Genomic DNA, 21742 nt, shown 5'->3' with positions numbered 1-21742 from the left:
AGAAAAGACAGCGAGAAAGTAGTATCAGTTGCAGTTTTATGGAAAATAAGCACCGAAACTGTTTCACATATCCTGCATCGATGTATATGGATTCTGACTAAAAATTTTGAAAACACAAGTAGGCAATGGTGGTGGAAAAAGCCCCTGGCAACAGAGAGCAGGCTGTCCTCATTACTGTTCTTCATGTAACTTAGTAGCTACTGTCAATCTGAATTTGTGCTTGATGCACAATCATTTTTGTTGGCTATTGTAATGCCAATCAGTATCCACAACAAGTCCCTCTCTAGCTTCCTGTTTTTACAGGAAACGTAAACATGTAGAATCAAATGGCACTCTGATGGTCATTTCATGGGAACTTTTAATGTGGACTTAATAATCAGGCTGATCAAAGTGGTGTTTTATTGTTTTTATTTTTGCATTTACAGGCCAGTGCCAGTCAGGTGAGGGTGCCTTCTCAAAGAAGAGAGAGTACTCCCACTCAGCAGGAGACGCCTCGGCTGGGCATCTCAGACTTCACGTTCCTTCAAGTTCTTGGCAAAGGCAGTTTTGGCAAGGTGGGAATGATGAGAGGATGTTGAGAAATGCTCTGTGTAACAAAGTGATTACCCACACTAGGTAACCAAGGACAAGGTCAAGAGACATTTAATTAAGAAATATTACCAAAAGATTTTGTAACTTTGAGCATATCAGTTTGCATTACCATTACTAGATACATTTATATGAGTAGATAAAAATCACGGTGGCACTGGATTCTGCAAAACCTGTGAATTCTCATCTACTGTACTTCGTATCTGCAGGTGATGCTGGCGAAACTAAACAGCAAAGATCGGGTTTTTGCGGTCAAAGTGTTGAAGAAGGACATAATTTTGCAGGATGACGATGTGGAGTGCACCATGACTGAAAAGAGGGTGCTGTCTCTGGCCCGCTGTCACCCCTACCTCACACAGCTGTACTGCTGCTTCCAGACGCCGGTCAGTACTTACACACATATGTGCACTTGTGTCACAATGCAGTAAGCTTTTATTGTGAAGGCAATCTGTGCATTTTTTGTAATTCAACAGAGGTAATATTTTCATCTCAGAACAAAAACCTTCCCCCTTGCCTTCCTGAAAAACTGTTTTTTGATCAAGCTGGGGCATAAACAAGTGCTGTTACTTGAAAAGAGCACAGTGCAAACTGAGTGCGTTAAACTCTAAAACACCCTTTATACTGTATTTGGAAGTTTCTTAGAGGTGAGGATCTTTGATCCCTCCCCATTCTGAACTGCTAAAGATAAAGCAGTATTGTACAATGTTTTGATTGTAGTTTCTTGCACATGAGCAGCTCATAAAGATGATTTAAAAAAATATTTTTTTTACCCGGTTTAAATGCCTTGTATGGCAGTGTATATCTTACTTTTCAGCATACCACTTTTTTATTGATTTATTTGTTGTGAATTGCAATACAATATAAAAATCCAATCCAACATCAAAAATACATGTCTTTCATCTTACCTGTAGCGCTATGTATAAGTCTAGATTGTTTTGGTGTGAGTTGCAGTGTTTGAGATATCGGCCATAGAGATGTCTGCCTTCTCTCTGATATCGCGGAACTAGATGGCACTCACCTTGTGGTGCTCAAAGCGCCTAAAAATCATGACGTGATTACTCAAGATAATCCACACACCTTATTGTGAGCAGTTTCATGTACACCTGCTGACCGTAATACTGTGCAGAAGGAAGTGTGCATCTACTCATAGATGAGAGTCTTTGAGCTTGTGACAGCGCGAGATGTAAACATTAATGGCGTCCCTCTTGGGTGAGCTGTAATGTTAGCACCCTCAGTGGTGCGAGGTGAGCTCGCAGTAGGTGTTTGCTTCCTTCTGCACGGTGATACAGAGGGCAAGTGTAGTTCGGTAGATAGAAAATAGGTTCCTACATTAAACTGCTCACAACAAGGTCTGTGGATCATCTTGAGTAACCAGATCATGATTTCTGGAAAGAGACGATGTTAAGGTCATCAAATGCATTTTTTGGTGCTTTTAGAACGCAGAGATCGCTATAGCCAATATCTCTAATATTTAGCAATTTACGCCAAAACAATCTAGACTCATAAATAGCACTGCAGGTATAAGGTAAAATATGTATGCTTGATTTCCAGATCTCTCCTCAATCCCTTAAACTGTTTTGTAAGTCTTTTTGTCCTTTATATTTTTCTTCTGTTCTGATCTATATGTAGCATAGTTTTCTTTCTTTCAACCTTGCCTACCAATACATTCATATAAATACAATAAAAAATGCTTAACATCCATGATAGTAAATAGCGTGGCATTTACTTTTGTGCTTTATCAGATATTACTCCCCACATTATGTCAGGTCTATTAATCTGGATTTATTGCTTTAGTTTTCTTTGTACACAATGGCTGAGGTCTGGCTTGTTTGCTAACCACACAAACAGTATAGATATACACACTGTACAGTTAGTGTGGTTTTAGGATACAGCATTGTGATATGTACGTTGGTCAGCAGATGGCAGCAGTTTTCCAGTGTTGTGCCTGAGAAGCTTGAGGGAGCAAGTGAATGAGGCTCAACTGGCTGAGCTGATCCTCCTTGCACAGACAGGAAACACCTAATCTGCTTTCGTTGTTTGAACTGTCACTGACCTACTTCACCTTGGATCAAAATAGAGCAGCTCGAAGGAAAGAAGTTACTCAGTGACACTGCCCTACCCGATCCAGTCAAACCCACACACAACCACAGAGAAGCCTTAGTTCTACCACGATCCCTCGTCATTTCTTTTTTAAGCGTCTTGTCGCACTTTTCTTTTGCATATTGTCAGTATACATTACTTGGCCTTTTCTTGTGAAAGCACCTGGGACATTTTGAAAATTTCAAAAAACGGAAGTGTAAAATTGAAGCAAATGAGTGGGTATGGAAATGTAGAAGAGGGGGTGTGTTGCTTCTGTGGTGAGGTGGTGTGGGCACATGTTTTTTCTTTTACCAGATGTCTTTGGAAAATTGTAAGCAGTTTATCATCAGCTTTCAACTTGACCATTAAAAAGCAAATTAAATGTAATATCACATCACTGGACATCAAACTCATCAAGCTCACTGAGGTTTGCAGAAGGTCTTGCAAAATAAATGAGGATAAGAAAACTTTGGAAATTCCAGAAGCAGCCTTTCATTGGCTATGAATTTAAAATGACCACTGCAGGAAATGACCACTGCAGGAAATGACATCTGTGGTTTTCAACATTCAACTAGAATTGTGGACTTTAATTGAGGTACAACTGTGAACCAGGTTCCTGAGATAAAATGGTACGGGGCTCGATGTCAGTGTAACCAGCATTTTAAAATTTTACTATTTAATAAGAGTCAGTAGAGAGTTCAACCTATAAACTGTTTTGGTGTGAATTCAAAGATTCCTTTTACAGCTTTACAGCTCTGCCACACACAGAGTGATGCCTGATTTACTTTTGCAGCACATTATTATAAAGCATAATAAATCTCAGGGAAAAACCTTGACCACTCTGAACCACAGAGCAGTTAAATGGAGTCAGCTGTAGCTGAATGTCCTGATCACTTTGGGAAGCTTTATGAGCAGATCTCTACATCACGTTCTCCTGCAGTGCTTTTCTCCCTCCAGGCTCTCATTTTCTAGATCACATATCGACCATAGCCTGTAATGAGAGAGAAAGATTTATGGCTTTGATCAGTATTTTTTTTCCTCTGCTGACTTTCAACTTCGGTTAGTTGCACAGGAATCCATTAAACAGACATGTGAAATTTATGAGTAGCAGACATGTATCATCTTTGAAGCAATCTCGGCATGTCCACGGTCATGGGTTCTTGGACTGTATAATCACCTGTGAGCCTCTGTGAGGCTTGTGTGGTTTGTGTGCACATGTGTAAATGTCATCTTCTGACTTTTTGCAGGATCGTCTCTTCTTTGTGATGGAGTTTGTGAATGGAGGTGATCTTATGTTCCACATTCAGAAGTCCAGGAAGTTTGAAGAGCCAAGAGCACGTTTCTACACAGCAGAGATCACCTCTGCTCTCATGTTCCTGCACAACAAAGGCATCATCTACAGGTCTGAATAAGGAAACACAGATAATACTAACGGGCTTTGCTGTGTCAAATAGAGTTGAACATATTTGCGCACAGAAAAGTCTCTAAAGTTTTATTTAATAGTCTGCTGCAGTAAGATATTTTGTCTTTTAATGAGACCTGCTATAGTTTTTTGAGGATTAATTTAATATTATTGAGGATAATTCTTTACACTCCAAAAAAATCTTGTCTCAAAGTATTGGCACGCCATTAAAAAATCACGAACATAGAGAAACTGCAATGGAAACATGGAATAATACAGTATAATTTTTAATGATATAAACAGGGTTATCAGTTTGAGTTTGGAGACTATGAGAAGGTAAGCTAAGATAAAATAGATTTTATTAATCCCAAATTGGAAAGCAAGGAAAAAGAGCGATCTTGTGAAATAAAACAGGAAAAAGAAAAACATGACAAAAATCCGAATAAGCAAGAATAAAAAATAAAATAATTTAAAACTCTTAAGAACTTTCAATTATACATACACTGTATGCTGTTGATGGATGACTGAACAGCATAACTGTAATACACACAGTGTGTAGCACTGAAATGTAAAAATAATATAAATATTATTGTATAGTAAGTACAACATATTATTGCACAAGTGGGAATTTTGCACAGTGCAATTATGAAGGATCTGTATAGGGATTTGTAGACAGTCCTACATTAAAAAATGATAGATGAATGTGTGATAAATTACAGCCTTAATTATAGCAGAAGACCTGTGGCATGAAAAAGATTTGGGCATCCATCAAACAGGGACAGTCAATGGAAAATTTACTATCCAGCAATTTTGGATCTTGATCCGTACCAGAGACCATAACTCAGGATACTGTGACTTTGGGAAATTGTCCAACTTTATGGGAGAGATACAAAATCTCTACGGGTACTCTTTTAAGATGGATCTGTTTAGTGTGTTTTTTCAGCCATCATTTCCTCACTTACCATATCTATTGAAAAATCTAGTGAAGCCATTAGTCAAATACTGAGTTTGCCTCCATGGCTTCATCTCAGCCTCCTCTCAAACTATTGGTATCCATCATTGATTTTCCCCCCATTTTTTATTCTCCAAGCAGATCTTGGAGTTCAGTGTGTTGTAGCCAACACTTCTGCAGTTTAAGCTCATTATCACCTGTATTTTCCTCAAGGCCGATAGCCTATAATAGCAAACACAGTGTAACAACATATTGCCACAGAGTGCATCTTATAACAGCATGGGTGCAATTTTAGTTTTCTGTGAACTGCACTTTTAGTACTTTTATATAATGTTCTGAATTTTATATGGTAATCATTTTACTGCTCACCTTCTAGCATCAGATATTTGAGTTTATTCTTTGACACCTTTCAGGATGCTGTTGTCCACTTTTTGGAGTAGGGTGGCAGGGCCACAGGCTTCCTGCCAGTGCAAGATGATAACAAAAGGAGCATCATGTGAGCTAAATCCTGAGTTATATTTAGTGGTCCAAATGTTCTGTGTCAGCCTGCACCACATAGCATGACTGTTAGTTTAAGAGGCCACATGCCGTTTGCATGCTACAACTAAAATAAAAAGCCAAAGAGCAGTTCGCACATCAGACCAGTGCCAGAAGAGCAGAGCTCATGCTGCCGCATGGATATACGACTGTAGCCTCAGTCACTGTGTTGTGTAATATGCACGACTTCTCATGGCTCAGCTAGATGTATCTCTCTACATACTCTATATATCTTTTAGCTTGAGTTTTAAAGCTTCTCTGATGATTCAACTTCATGTTTTCCGTAACTGTCCTCCTTAAAAAGAAATTTAAAGATGTTTTTCAAAATGCCACAGTTTTTCATGATATAAAAAATACATCTAGACTTCAAACAGTCTGAACCAAGGCTGGCATCTGAGAGCCTGCAGGGGGTGAAGACAGTAACACGAACAGCTGCTCAGTGTCATGCAGTCCAGAATGAAAGCCCTGCAAAAAAAGTTCTGTAGGGACTGTACCAGAAAATGTCCTTCCCATGATGTCAGAGAACAAACCATATAATTAGGGAACAAAATATTTTTTAAAAAATGCATTACTTTCATCCAAAATCTTATTTTAAGGGTGCTTTAATTCATCATGTATAAGGAGACACTACATAATTGTTATTGTGGTGTAACTCTAAATGAATACTTCACCCCAAAATGATAATTTGTATTTCACTGAATCTGTGAAGAAATCTGTGAAGCTATCAGTGCATGTGGAGGTGTCTCGAACCAGACTGTGGAAAAGATCATTGAATCATTGAATCTATGAAGAAAACTTAGTTTTTCTTGCATGTCTGAACAGTTAACTAAGAATCTAAAAATGGTGAAATTCTTGATGAATTGAGGTAAAAGGGGACCACATGTAACAACAGCAAACTTATATTAAAACAACCATTTACAAACTCTCACACATCTCGTGCACCATAATGGAAGTTTCATTTATCCAGTCATATGCTCCATACTTTCCAAACACGCATTTCCACTAAAACAGTAATATTTAAAACGCTTCTACACATGTGTAGCATGCATGGGCAAGAACATGCTATTGAGTTGCCCATGCACTGCTTGTATGCGGAAGCATTTCATATAAACTGATGGTTGGATGCACTGCCAAATGCAAGAAAATGACACTGGAGATCCTATGGTTGTGTAATGAACTGTGAGGTGGCTGGATTATCTTGGAGAAGGAGAAGTTCTCACTAACACAGATTTGAAAAACAAGTGAAAACAAAAACATGTGAAAAGTGGGAGCAAAAACAAGTGTTGCATTTAAATTTTTGTTAAGTGCAGAAACGTTTGGTATAGTGGTGTTATAGTGAGCTGTGTGACAGTTTTTTAAACAGATGTTTTGTATAGTTTTGCTGATGTTAAACACACATCCATTTTTCTTAAATTCATCAACATTTTTTTGTTTTGTTTTTGGATAATTTCCTGTGGATGCATGTGAGAAAAATAAAGTTTTCTTTACTAATTCAACATAACACAGGGTTAGACATGAACATACAAACGATCATTTTGGAGGTGAAGCAGGCCTTTAGGTTGATGTGCATTGTAGAGGTTTCAGAAGTGGTAGTTTGTCTAGCTGTGCTCATAACCCGTGACCGTCAGAAAAAAGAAAGTCTGACAGTATGTGCGTCAGAGTGTTTGTCAGCACTTCCTCTTCTCTTCTTTGGAAATTTTTGTATTAGTGCATCTCTGTCTCTTACTTAGTTAGTTGTTTTGCAGTGCGACAAAGTTCAATCAAAGTTGCAGTTGTTAACTGTTTTGGATACAACACTGTCTGACTGACCCACCTCTTATTGAAAGAGGTTCAGAGTCAGGCTCGTCTTTCCAGTGTGTGGAGTTGGGTGGATGAAGGAGAGCAGCAGCGCTAGTTGCAGCGGTTTATTTGCATAGTGATGTGTGGTCCTGTGGAGCTCAGTGATGAGAGTGCGGTAGTAAAGCTGTCAGGGTTAAGGCTTCATTTCTCAGTGGAAACATTCTCGCTAAAATAAAATCACCAACAGTACATTGGAGTGCTTTGGAGCATGAGAATGTTTGTGAAATAGCAGAACTGGTCGTATATCACAGACACACACTTTCACATAAATTAGTTTACAGGCATCCACAGTTTTGTTATTCCTGTTGTATTAAACCCTAGCAAGCTCTCAGCTGTGTACAGTACAGTTGAGTGCACTTGATGTGTGAGCATCAGAGTTGATCTCTTTTGGCCCATTTTTAAGGCTGCGAGGGACAGCCACCATGAAAATTTGAGTCACTGTTACACAATCTGCTTACGCTAGAGAAGAGCAATCCAGATTAATCCAACCAAACCGGTGTTTCTTGGCCAGCCGTCTGACTGTCTATATTTCTTTCAGAATTTCTGGGTTCCTGTTTTTATCATCCTGTTAGAGGAAATAATTCAGTATCCTTTTGACGTTTTTTTCAGCTAGGAAAAACAGGAAATAAAATAATGTGTTCCCTATAACGTTGTATGCATCTCCTAAATGTTGCCATTTATCTTCAGCATCTGCCTGTTTTACAACATAGCAAATGACCTTGGTGTGAAGATGGGTCACCCGATCGCAGATTACAGCTCAGCTTCAGAGCCCACACTCAGAAGGTTTAATCCCTCTGTCAGATGACAAAGCACCAGCTGACACACATAGAGAGGAGCAGATCTTTTCCATAGTCTGGTTCGAGAGACCTCCACATGCACTGATAGCACTGGGGAGGATACTTCCACTGATATTACAATGCATTTTCTTTTCAATTCAGTTAATATGAATACATGATGTTATTGTCTTCTGTGTGAAAAAAACAACAACAAGCATAAATGGCAGTAGTAATAATAATGAGAATGTTAATCAAAGAAAGTGTTGTAGGTTGTTAATTAAATTTTAGTGATTGAACTGTTGTAAATTGCATCATTAATCATGAACAAAATAATTATTGCTTCATCAAGCTCTAGTCAGAGGTGTGAGCAAGTCATTGCTTTGCAAGTCACAAGTCAGTCTCAAGTCTTTGTACTCAAGTCCCAAGTCAAGTCTGATGAGTTACAAGTCCTAAACTTTGAGTTTTGAGTCCTAAACAAGTCATAATGCTCTCTTCCCCATTTTAACAAAATAGTTTGTTGATTTAGTAGTAGTGCTGACATGCACTCTTATTGCATATAGCACTATGTCAATATTAGTTTTGACTTACTGTTCTTTGTGCATCTGGAACATGCACACTTTGCATGGTGTGGTGGTCTGGCACATTTTGCATATTGCAGTTCCTTTTCTGTTGAACACATTATTTTTGTACTCAAACAGATATATCTTTGGTATGATTTTTCCAAACTGGTGCTCAGTAATGTAACTTTCTTCATGCTTTTCTCCTGCAGCTTGATTTGATGCTGTCTGATTGGTTTCGAGTGGTCTGAAGTCTAGAGGTGTTGGGATGAGTAGTGTTAACATAAGTAGATTCAGGAAATGACTTGATTCATGGCAAACTTTTTAAAGAACATACCTTTTCATTTTTGGGTTTGGGGAGAGATATTAAGTATTTTCAAGTTAATAGGCTCAAATCAAAGTGAAGACAGGAGTCGCTGGTGTTACAGTCCAAGTTCCAAGCCTTTTTTGACATTGTGAAGTCGTGTCTAAAATCATCCAATTTTTCATGTGAAAAGAGTACACACTTCTGGCTCCAGTACATGTGATCTGATTCACTGTGCTGTAAGAACCGGTTCCATGATAACAACACTAGCTCAGGTTTTGCCTCTCCTGGATACAGAATGAATAATGATATCAGAGCACTTTCTTCCCTCTTGGCAGCCTAAGTGGTTATCCGACTCTTACTGGCTGCTGTTTAACAGTCACTGAGTCGTCTATCAGTGTCTTCTGCTGCCACAGAAGCTTGACTGTCCTCAGAAGACCTTCCTCTTTTCATCTTCCACAAATTTCTGCCTTTATCAGATAAAATTAGAAACAACACAAACAGCGTTTGATTGGAGACTGAGCTCAAACTTGACATTGTCAACTGGATTGATGAGCTTCCAGCTTTTACTTCTTTCCATTTATGTCAGCTTGATAACATTGCCCCAGAACAAACATCTAATGTTTTGTTTCTGTGTTTGTCCTGATTTTCAGGGATCTAAAACTGGACAATGTTCTTCTTGACAAAGACGGTCACTGTAAGCTGGCGGACTTTGGCATGTGCAAAGAGGGCATATTTGAAGGCGGCGCCGCCACAGGTACTTTCTGTGGAACCCCAGATTACATCGCCCCTGAGGTATGTTTCTACACGTGTGCTGAACAAACGTACTATGACTTTATACACAATGAGCTTAAGACCCATAACTATTAATAGTAGTTATGGGTCTTAAGCTAAATGTACATCCAGAACACCTGTGATACACAATAATTTCATATATTTGGGTGCTTTTTCATATCATCAGGTTGCAGCAAAGAATACATTTAAACACACTTTCTTGCAGCCAGGGTTATTTGAGTTCATATGATGCACTTCCCAGTCCCGTCCTTTCTCCATCACACCACCTCACTATAAACAAACACTGTGGTCACTGCCCGTCACTCCAAACTCTCTCCTGACTTACTGGAAGGCAGCATACCTGTGAGGTCAGTTTGTGAAGGGCTGTGTTGACTTGACAGGCCGTGATCCTCCTCATCAGAATGTGCCTTAACCAACTTGCTTGGTTTCCATGATGAGGGATTAAGATGGTCTGTGTCCTCATGTTTGAGAGATTTTTCTGTGTCTGGATTCATGAAAGGCTTCTTTGCTGTCCTCAACACTTGGTCCTTAGTGAAGCCTGAGTGGCAACGCACCAGTCCAAGTCTACTGACTGAACCCAACAGAGAGGGTTTAAATTTGCCTTGTGCTGCTGTGATGATTCACTATTTAGGGACACTTGGCCGATTATCAGCCAGTTTTGTATCATAACTTAGCAGCGCTGATAAAATATAAACCAAGATTCTTTAGCCCCTTTTACACAGCCTCTTTAAGATGTGAATTTCACACCCTAATGCTGCCTTGCCATTCTCCATAAAAGGTCTAATCGCAGAATGGGGGAGATAGTTAGGATCCCACGCCAAAATTAAGCTCTCTGATGAACACGTTTATGATACTTGCATGTTTTGTTTAGCATGATAATCTTCACACATGAACACCACTTTTGTGTGTTTTGAAGCGCACAAATTAAACGTCACCACCCCGAATCATTCAACTTCACTGTAAAAACATGTTAAAGCACAATTGAAAAACATTATAAACAGATAAATCTACACATTTGAGCTTGGCTGTTGCTGTTAAGCTGTAAAGGCGGGCGAGTTAGTTTAATGAGTTTCCGTGTCCGGTGTGATGACGTCGATCATACCCAATAAACACTGTAGTCCAATTTAGCCACTTATTAGCAACCGCTTTTTTTAAGACGAGTAAAACCTTAAAAGTTCAAAAATTGGGTTTATATGGACGTATTTTATGTTGCAAAACAAAACAAATAAATATATTTAGACTGTGTTAACCACAGACCTTATTTAAGGCATTTAAACAAAAACCCATTAAAAAAAACCCATAGATTATGAGACGAGGGAACTGGAAGTAAAAAAAGGCTAACAGACTTCCAGGTTTTAGGATTCATCACTTTACCACTCTATAAACTCATCTTTCTGCTTCATAGACAACCTTGTTTTATAAAACCACCATTTTTCTAGCAGTTAAACACTTCTTTAATGGTGTGCTGTGACTTGTTTCCACAGATCCTGCAGGAGATGCTGTATGGGCCCTCTGTCGATTGGTGGGCTCTCGGGGTGCTGCTGTATGAAATGCTGTCGGGGCACGCCCCCTTTGAGGCCGAAAATGAAGACGACCTCTTTGAATCCATTCTCAATGAAGAGATTGTTTACGCGTCGTGGCTCAGCACAGAGGCAGTGAATATACTCAAAGCTGTGAGTCTGCATCTTTTACAGTGGTTCATAATTTGTACAAACTGCAGAATGGATACAGCTGGATGAAAGCCAGGTGTTGCTGTAGACATTCATCCCCTTCAGATTGCCGCTGTCTGACTTTTTACATTGAACAATTGCAAGAAATGTCTGCAGCTTTTTTTAAACTGAACTAGTGATAGAGGAAATCAATTTCTCACTGGATTTGTGACCAGCGTTGTGAAGAAAAACCCATAAGCTGTTAACATTTAATAGATTCCCTGCATTCCTGGACAGTGTAACAGGGCCTGCTGTGTGATGTATTAAGATATCTTTGCACCATCTCTCTGTGATCAGGGTTTGTTATTTGTTGTCCTTCAGACTGACTGACACCCTCTGACTGCAGAGTGACTGGAAGCCCTACGGAGCTCTGGCTGCCAGCTGTTTGGCCCAGCCTGGGTCTCTTACATAACTATATTAAGGCATGGTCCGCTGGCCAGCCACAGCACACAGGCTATAAATACGAAGACACCTCCTCCTCCTCCTCCTCCTCCTTCTCCTCCTCCTCCTCCTCCTCCCATCTTTGCACCCAGTTCTCCTCTTATCCTTGCTGTTATTCCAACATGCTTGAGGAAGCACAGGGCCGATCTCCCCTGGTGATTTGTGTCACTGCTGCCAGTGTCACACGTTACGTAAAGATGCTTGGCGGTGTGAGAGGATTTGAGCGCTGCTGCACTATTTATACTGAAGGTTGATCCGCTGCATGGTTCTCCTCGTTCCTATGAGCAAGGTCATGGAGTTCATTTGAGTTAGTTATGAATGATTACTTTTTCAGTAATAACTGAGGTTTATTTTTAGAGGTTTGTGTAAAGTTGCTCAACAAATAGGTGGATGTTGATTACCAGAAGCTATTAATTAAGGCTTTAACAAATTATTACTTTCATTGTTGTTTTTTGATTTATCAGTTAATCTTTTAATCTATATAAAATCAGAAAACGCTTTTAATTGCCCATCACTATATCCCAGGAAAGAAAGAAAGATTCAGTTTCATTTAATGATATAACACACACATTACAGAAGCTGGGAGCAGCAGGTATTTGAGATTTTTGCTTTAAATGCAAACTGATTAATCTATTAAATCAAAATTTGTTCATTAGTTTACTTATTTTCTGCCAAACCCCCTTTAAAAAATATGACATATTAACTATTCCATACATGTCAGCAAAAACACATAACTCTAGAAACACAAGATAAAAGGCCTCATGTGACTTCAGCATTCAATTTCAATTCTGCATCAATATAATTTTGCGTACAGATTTTACATTTTGGAGTTTGTTGCCTCAACTAGCTACCAGCATCCGTTGGTTAGCTGTGCTGTTTTCGTTGTAGGAGACAGTGGGAATGAGAGGCGAACCATTTCGAAAATTAAGATTTCTCAGTAAAATAAGTTCTGGTTGCCCAATTATATCCTAAACCTTATTCACTACAAGAGTTTCTTCTCCTTTTCCACAGTACCAGAGAACTGAGACTTAGTCACATTCTTGCGCCTCCCTGGAGTCTCCTCTGTATTTACTGTCTGCCCGCTTTACTGCTGTTTGGCGCCGGAGAGAGCGCAGCTATTAGTTGTTTACAAAGTTAATTTCATTGAATTATTTGCATGAGCAAGAGACAAAATACAAAAGACAAAAAACGTATGATAATACTAAAATTGTTTGATTTTATCGGAAAGTCAAGTTGAAAAAAAAAAGTCTGACTTAAGACAGCTCAGACAGAGTTTTTTGATGACCTTACACCAAACGAACTCTAACGATTAAACTCCAACTGGAAATTTTTCTGCAACAGTAAAATCGTTTGAAAAGTCATTTGGTGTAAGGTTGGCACAAAGATTTCAGCAGAACTCATTTCTGATTTCTTTGTGTCTTTCCGCTGCTGTTGTGGAAAATGGGCACTTCATGTAGCAACGCTGACATGGCAGGCCTGGTGCTCAGGATGGCACAACTGACGTGTAAACTGTGGAAAGAAGTTGCCATCAGATTCCGTGCAGCAGTTTTTTTTTAAGTTTTGTGGTCTGTGAGCTCCTGAACTGATTGACCCCTGCTGGTCTGTCTAACTCAGTCATTTCCACTTCAAGGCCCATACTGGTGCTGCTGGTATGTGTTTGTTTGTTTTTTTTTTTAAATGTTTTTGCATATAAAATACAAATCAGGTCATCACAATCATGCTCACGCCTGCAAATACTTGTGTGAGCATTGCACTGTAATGTTTCGAACCCGAAAAACATTCCACAGCAATGTTAACAGCAATGTTTTATCTGTGTCAATGCAGAATTCAAGTCTATACAAGGTTATGGTGTTCTTACATCAACTGAAAACCAAAGCTGCTTAGAAGCTGTTGTTTGCTTTTGGAAATGTGTATATGTGTGAGTTTAATTCATTTTCAGAGTTATTTATGAGGACTAAACTACACAGAACCAAGTTCTTTTAAATTCATCCCCTCTTGATCGTTTCATTTTCTCTTTTGTGCTGTTCTTTATCTGCATTGACGTCTCTCTAATCTCCTTTCTCTTTCTCTGTGATCTTAGTTTTGCTGAGGCATGTAGTGTTATTTAAGCCTCTGGTTCTTAATAGTGTTTGGAGCTGATACAGTAATTCATATTGATCTTTTTCAAACGCTTTGGGTAAATCTGGCCACTGTCGCTGTGGAGACGGTGGCCTGTTATTTTGTTGTGGCCTCGTCTGAATGTCACCGTCAGCCCTTAGGTGTACACAGACTCCTCGGCCAAGAGAGAGCCGTCCAAAACACATTTGTTTTCTTAGAGTCCTCCCAGAGGCAAGTTAAAACAAAGTTTCTCAATTTTGAGTTTGTTTTATTTAGACCTCTCCCTGTGGCCTTTACCACCCACCACTACTTTGGTGGCAGAGACACAGTTGGAGTTCAACAGGTGATTCACTGTTCTATTGTTTTATTGTGTTCAGCACCAGGAAGTTGAGACACCAGAGTTGCACTTGACTGGACTCAGCTGAACTCTTTTCAACTTTTGCATTGTGGGAGGTGCCTGATACAATCCAGGGTGTGTTTTTTGTGTTTGGAGGCGGGTAGTGACTGGATGTTACACTGGCTCAAATCCAGTTTGGCAATACTCCCAAAAATTCCTGGTCTGATCTAGTTTATAACCGTCACATTTCCTCACATTGTACACATCATCACCAACCTGCTGAAATTCAGTCAGTTCATACCTTGATAAAGTTGCTGTTCTATGTCCTTGATCATTTCCTAATGTTTAGTGCCTTTACTGTCTTTGAATTCATCCATCTTTTGCTTTTCACAGCTATTGACCAAAAACCCCACCCGGCGTCTGGGCTGTGTGCCCTCAGAGGGTGGAGAGAGCGCTGTGACCAGCCATGCCTTCTTCACTGGCATCGATTGGGAGAAGCTGAACTGTAGAGAAATAGAGCCCCCTTTCAAACCCAGGATCGTAAGTCACGTGAATTTCTTTATAGCTGGCATGATAGCATGTCTGTTAATGATAATGAAGACACTCAGCAGACACTACGTAATGTTTGACTTTGTCTTACCTTGTGCCAGTGACTGGCTTTTTGCTCAAATGTTGCTGCTGCTTATTAACTTTATTATTTCCCTCCAGAAAACACCAGAAGACGTCAACAACTTTGACCCAGATTTTACTCAGGAAGAGCCCACCCTCACGCCCATCGAAGACCCTCTGATCCCTTCCATTAACCAGGACGAGTTTCGTAACTTCTCCTTTACCTCGCCTGAACTGATGGAGAGCTAAGAGTCTCTCCTTGGTCCACCAGTCGTCCTGCACTCTCACTCTTCTCACTGTCTGTGGCTTTGTCTCAGACAGTTCCCAGAAGTACGTGCCATGTAACGCTGTCACATTCCCCAGACACATGAGGGTGAAAAGTGCCGAGATGTCACGCTCGAAAAAGATCCAGGGCTGCACCTGATGAACTCTTAAGCACTCCTGTAACTCTCCCCTAAGTAACATTTGATCAGATTTTGAAATATTTGTAATATTTTTTAAATATAGTTTTGACTATGTTATGGCTTGATTTGGACACATTCACACAAGTGTCTGCGTGGAAATTGTGTATTTGATATGTTGTGTTGTAAACTTCTTTGACAAAGGTGTACAACTTCAGACTTTTATTGTACATTTTACTCTGAATGAGTTCATTTCCAGTTACTTCAAATGAAAACGCACTTTTTGGAGCATAAGGACATGGGTTTGTGTTTCATTTTTCCTCTAGTGCTGTCCAGAGAAAAGAAGAAATCAAGAGTCACTTTAAACCAGCCTGCCAAAGATTCCCAGAAATGTTGAGCTACCAGTTAAAATCCTGGAAGGACTGAGTGAGCAGATGAAATAGTTTTATAGTGATGTGACCATACTATGGGAAAAAAACACTCACAGACCCACACAGACTGACTAAATGACAAGCTTTCAAAATAAAAGGATAAAAATTAAAGGAAATAATATGTATTTTTCAACATGGACCCCATTTCCTATGTTTTTGTGTTAAAGTGAATAATGGGAACAGCCATTTTTGTCAAATATTGAGCAACAGTGCTGCAGCTGTGGAACAGGCTAAAACATAATCCTTTGGGGCATGTTTTCACCGTCATTTTACGTCCACTATACGTGTTTGTTTTTGCCACTGAAAGGCTCAGATTGTTTTGGTACATCTGACAACATTATAGAAAGGATCCTAACACAGAAATAGAACCTTTGTTCTGTATCCTTCACTGATACAGTCAGATTTTAAAGCAACACTTCTCTTTGAGCTTAACTTGGTTCGACACAATCTGAGCCTGTCAGTGGCAAAAACAAGAACTTTTAGTGGACGAAATTGTTGGTACCCTATTGCATTGCTTAATACTGGACCAATTTTGAAAATAACATAATATTAATAATAATTTGTTTTAGGTTAGGTTAGGCAGGATGTACTTCATTTCCCCATGTTTTTGTTTTAATGAAACCTGGGTATTTTTCAATCTGGACTATATTTTCCCCTTGTTTTTTTTTTCTTTCCGAGTGACTAATGGGATTAACCATTTTTTTAATTGGTCCAGTATTTAGCAGGAGGGCTGCAGTCAGCAGCTGCAAAGCAGGTTGCAGTGCAATCATTTGGGGCAATACAACACCAATAATGTACGTCCATTTGAAGTTCTTGTTTTTGTAACTGACAGACTCAAACTGTGTCTGAAGAAGTCTCGCTCAGGGAGTAGTCTCGTTCTGAAATCTGGAGAAATAAGTTAGAGAAAGAAATAAACAGACCATATCAAGCAAAAGATAAAAATGTTTTGGGATCCTTTAAAAAACTTACAATAACAATCTGAACCTGTCAGCTGCAAAAACAAGTATTTTTAGTGGATGTGTATTGACAGTTGGAAGATGGCCGGAAGGGTTATGTTGCAGCCTGTTTCGTGGCTGCCAGCTGCAGCACTCTTGCTCAACACTGACCCAGATTAAAAAATTGCTGTTCCCATCAGTCCAGGTTGTAAAATACAGATGTTTTCTTTTACATGAGGCTTGAAAAACTTGATTTATTAATGAAAAGTTAAATTATGTTCAAGGATAAATAAGGATAAAAACATTTTTTATTTAAGTAAACATTTTAAAGTTTGATTTGTGTCAGTAGCTGCAGTCACCTTCAGATAATTAGGTGATGTGTGTTATTTATTTATCGGCCACACCCAGTAACAAAAACTTGGCCGGGCATTCACCTCAGTGATTCTCCATGTAATTTGATCAGCCAGGCATGTTGAGGATGATGCAACATTTCACTGGAGATGAAAGCTCTGTGGTGATTCATGCTGACTGTGAAATATCCAAAAGTTCAAGATTGCCTCACACAGTTTTACAGGCCTGAAGAAGAATAATGCCAGTATGCTGTTTGGCAACTGTTTGATTTGACTGGTGTGTCTGAAGGTTTTTCAAGAGTAACCGTAATCGCTCACAGTCTGCTGCTCTCTGCTGCTTACACACATTCACTCTTTGTCTTTCAACAAACACAGAGCCTTTAAAAGCTTCCATGTCTGCGGGCAGACTGCCTGTGTAATGAGAGCTCACATGGGGGCATTTTCAAACCTGCAAATCCGAGAAACTTATTACATATTCTCCCAGCTGAGCACTTAAACCACCCTCACTGTGAGAACATAAAATTAGGAGGTAGACAGAGAGAGAGAGAACTTCAAAACTTTAAAGCAACATTGGCCAATCATCATGGAGGAGGAGGGCCTTCAGGAGCTCATTTTGTCATTGCAAACCTGTAGAGAATAAACAGGAAACCACACAGCATCATTACTGTCGCCTTTGATAGAAACAGAAAGACACAAGAAGACCAGAATCAGGCTTTTGACACTCTTTGAGATGCAGAACATTATGTGCTGTTGGTGATACAAATTGAAACTGCTAAAACAACAACAAAGGAAAAAGAAGAGCTGGGAGGAATCTTGTGTACTCTTTGCTTAACCTGCCCAGACATGAAAAGCTCTGACCTTACAGAACGGAGATGGACTCTTCCTGTTAGTTGGAGGGAGGAAGTCTTCTGGCTCCACACCACATCTGTTTATCTCCTCAGCCCCCTATCCTGTTGAGGATTGAGTGGCTAAATTGGTATCTTCAGCTGCACAAATGCCTGCTTATAATGTGAAACTGAGTGCTATGCTTTTATAGAACAAAACAAGAGCGAATGCAAAGTTATGTTTATGTACAGAAACTACATTTGAGCGAGTGGAGGCTATTAATGCAGCTAAGCACCTCCCGTAGTGCTTCAATCCTTGTCAAAGATCATTTGAAAACGAGATTTAAAAGTGAATTGATCTCAGGGGCTTAACAGCAGCCAACTAATCTACTTTAAGCGTTTGCTGACAGAGATGGGTGGTGTGTGCTATACAAACAAAGGGACATTGGATTAAATGACTTGATTTTTTGTTTACCCATTATCGGGGCCCTGTTTGGCAGCTCTCCTCGGGTGATGTCTGAATGAGAGGGAAGATTTAGGAGTCTTGTCTGAGCTTTCATTACTTAGACTTACTGATGACTGCTAGCAGTGTCTCTGCACTGCTTGATTGAGTCAGTGTTTGACCCTGCTGCCCTTCCTGTATGATTAAACAGACAGAAACTTCAACAAATAATGAATAATCTTAATTTTTGACACTTGTTTGCATCTCTGTGTACCAACATAGAATAAGTTCTGTGAGTTCATACACACTCAGGACCCCAGCCTGCAGCTCTTACATTAGATTATGGTCTTAACCCTTGTGTGGGAACTGACTCAGACAGCAAAATCCAATCAGATAATGGCCATTAATGCAATGACAATGTAATCTTTCTTGTAGGGGGAGACCAGAGTTGGCACTGCTATTTTCTGGTCTTTTGAAGGTCGCAGAGACAAAAATGTAAAAATGTTTGCTGTCTTAACTACAAAAGCCCCTTTTACACTGATTGCACCATAGAACCGCTACTAAGTTCCTTCTATATGCATCCTTTGCATTTTTACAGAGAACAAAACAATGATGGCAGCATCGTGCTGTTCCAGTGTGTGATTTTAGGCAACATGCTTGCATCTTGAAAGCAAAAGAGGCGTGACAATGTGAAATGTAACACAACAATGTCAGCCTCTAATGCGACATAAAACATACATGTCGGCAGCACTTTATAAACAATAACAATTTCATAAAATGGCAATAACCATCATTTACATTTTGGACCAGTTTGCTGATTTTTTAAGACAGCTGTTGTTCCTCTTTGAATTAGATGCTCACTGCTATTAAGTTACAGATATAAAACTTTTATATGTCTTCAAAAGATTTATTTCTCTCAAAATTTGGTCAGAAATGTGTTAAAATCCATGTTCCCCCTTTCTTAAGTAATCCATCCTCCTGATAGGTGGATTACAGAAGTGAAATTAACATTAAATTCATGGACAACAACAGTCAGCATGTCCTTCAAAACCTGTGACATCGTGTTGTGTGATAAAACTACACATTTTGGAGTGATCATCCCTAAGCACACTTAAATGTGTGTGCAGTATGTGTGTGTGTGTGTGTCTCATGAGGGGGGCAGAGGACAACCATTGTTGTGCTTTTTAAATTTTTTTAATTCATTTTACCGCTTTTTTTTTTTTTTTTTGTTACCAAATATGCATGACATGACACACTATCATCATATTTACGCTGTCCAATCCTTCCCCGCACTGCCCCATCCACCTCATGCCACCTGACCTCCCACATGTCTCACAATGTTGCAGCAGCATGAGCAATCTCAGGGTGGCATTCTACATAATGGTGTAAAAACATTGTGTTTAAATATAATTGTAATTAGACAGTATGTAAATGGCTTCAGACATATCTTCTCCAGTGCTCAGCACAAAACTTAGTATTATAAAGAAAGGTGCATTTAAAAGAGTGCAATTAGAATCCACTTCACACTCACTGGCTTAGAAATGGTTGTGGTTACTTTCCTGAAGTGGTTTGGGGGTTTCTGTCCAGTTAGGCTCCTCCTCCCAAACCAGTAGCAGTAATTCAGATGCCTGTGATTCAGCTTTTGCCTTGAAAGAGAGAAATGTTAGGAAAATGATCTCCCGACTCCCCAAAACAGCATTAAATTTCCTCTTTGCTACACTGCCTTACAGTTCTTCATTCTTTCACCTAGCACATGTTGCTTGTTACATTTTTTTTAGACTTAGACGACTTTTTTGCTGTGACAATAAGCAAAACTTTCGTTGTCACTTCCCAGAACTGCTGTCTGAGTGGCACAATACGTCAGTGTGTGTGTGTGTGTGTGTGTGAGGGTGTGTGTGTGTATGTGTGTGTGTGTGTGTCAGAGCTGCAGACCTTGACTTGAGGGCAAGCAAATACATGACCAGAAAGGCCTAATGTAGCTTTGCTTTACTTTGTGAATTTATTTTTTCGGCCCATAAATCACATTGTGACTAAGAAAAACAGTAAAAAGCATGTAATGACCCTCTTGATTGCAACAGTTGCTGACCTCTGCACTTGTAGCAGCACTTCACCAGAGACAACTGAGTTTGTATTCAACATTAAGTGTTAAAGGTCATCGTAAAGAGGGTGTCTACAGGTCCTTAAAAAGTCTTAATATGTGTTAAAATGTATAAACATTGGGCCTTAAAAGTCATTAAACAGGCTAAAATGTGAAATTGTGAGGTCTTAATTGCTACAAACACTTCTAACACTATCTAATGCCATTTATCCATCTTTTCATTTCTTTTTTTGTCAAGTCAAGCTTTTCTTTGTGAAAGTCCACATTTCTGATGTTACAAATCTTACAAACCCAACACAGTACTGTCTTTTTGCTTTACCTTTGCACTTATCTGTTGGCAAAATGTAGATTAACCTAACTCACTTGAATAACCATATCTTATATAAAACCTACATCTCGCAGGACTGCATATTTAATACTTACCTTTATACTTACCTGCAATGCTTAAATAAGAAATCCGTCTTAAATTTGGTTAAACATTCTCTTGAAAGGTCATAAAAAGCATTAAATATCTAGTGTCTGACACCTGTTGACCCTCTGCGAGGATTACTCATTTGCAGTGAGAGATGTTTGTTTATTTAGTCATTCGGATTAACCTTATGACTGTCTGGAAGTTGTCTATGCAGCTTGACGCACATTTTACTTTGCTATTACTCATGTCATAAACACATTGTGCCACCTCAAACATTATTATATTCCAAGCCCTGCCAGTTATCTCTGTAAGAGCAGTAAGTGTTAGATCATTATTTGACTATTGTTTGTGGTGAAATAATTGAGCATGTGCATGTGGCACAAACCACAAATGCTGTGTTGGAAGGTCAGTTAAAACACACTGAAGGGACTCTGCTGTGTGACAACACGATTAACACAGCTGGAGAGAAATGTTGAAATGTAGGAGACACTGGGGTTGATTGGCACACTTTTCACTCACCCTAATCCAAATTAAAGGTGGTTGGGTAGCACAGTTCTAAAATGGTTTAGTTACAAAGATTACAATTCTACAATTCTACAATTTCATTTAGCAGATGCTTTTATCCAAAGCGACGTACAACACAAGCAAGATTAAGCAACCAACAGAAACAATTTAAACATGTAATTCAAACAAGAACCAAAAAACATGAACATTTGATAGAATATCTGCCCATTTTTTAAACCAAGCAACATTTTAAGCAATCCATAAGTAGGAATGTCCCACTAGTGAATTAACTAATAATATAAACATAGTTTAAAATTTTCAAA

At 39.2% G+C, this 21742-nt stretch overlaps 1 protein-coding gene across 2 annotated transcripts in view; it reads left to right on the top strand.

Moving 5' to 3' along the window:
* prkcha (protein kinase C, eta, a) overlaps positions 1–15717 on the top strand; it is a 30905-nt gene extending 15188 nt beyond the window's left edge. The window contains exons 8-14 of one of the 2 annotated variants that reach the window (XR_006106538.1): positions 426–554; positions 798–971; positions 3915–4069; positions 9688–9829; positions 11314–11502; positions 11860–14702; positions 14807–14953. Coding sequence is in view for 1 of the 2 variants with exons in the window: in XM_042501395.1 (XP_042357329.1) it covers positions 426–554; positions 798–971; positions 3915–4069; positions 9688–9829; positions 11314–11502; positions 14807–14953; positions 15122–15271 (1086 nt within the window). In the remaining variant the exon portion in view is untranslated. Of the gene's footprint in view, positions 1–425; positions 555–797; positions 972–3914; positions 4070–9687; positions 9830–11313; positions 11503–11859; positions 14703–14806; positions 14954–15121 lie in introns of those variants that run through there. The other variant, XM_042501395.1, reaches the window with a different exon arrangement.
* The last annotated feature ends 6025 nt before the right edge of the window (positions 15718–21742 follow it).

Source organism: Plectropomus leopardus, chromosome 14, assembly GCF_008729295.1.
Source record: "Plectropomus leopardus isolate mb chromosome 14, YSFRI_Pleo_2.0, whole genome shotgun sequence".
Classification (NCBI taxonomy): Eukaryota; Metazoa; Chordata; class Actinopteri; order Perciformes; family Serranidae; genus Plectropomus; species Plectropomus leopardus.
Note: the sequence above shows the minus strand (reverse complement) of the source record. Positions and strands in the feature narration are given on the sequence as shown.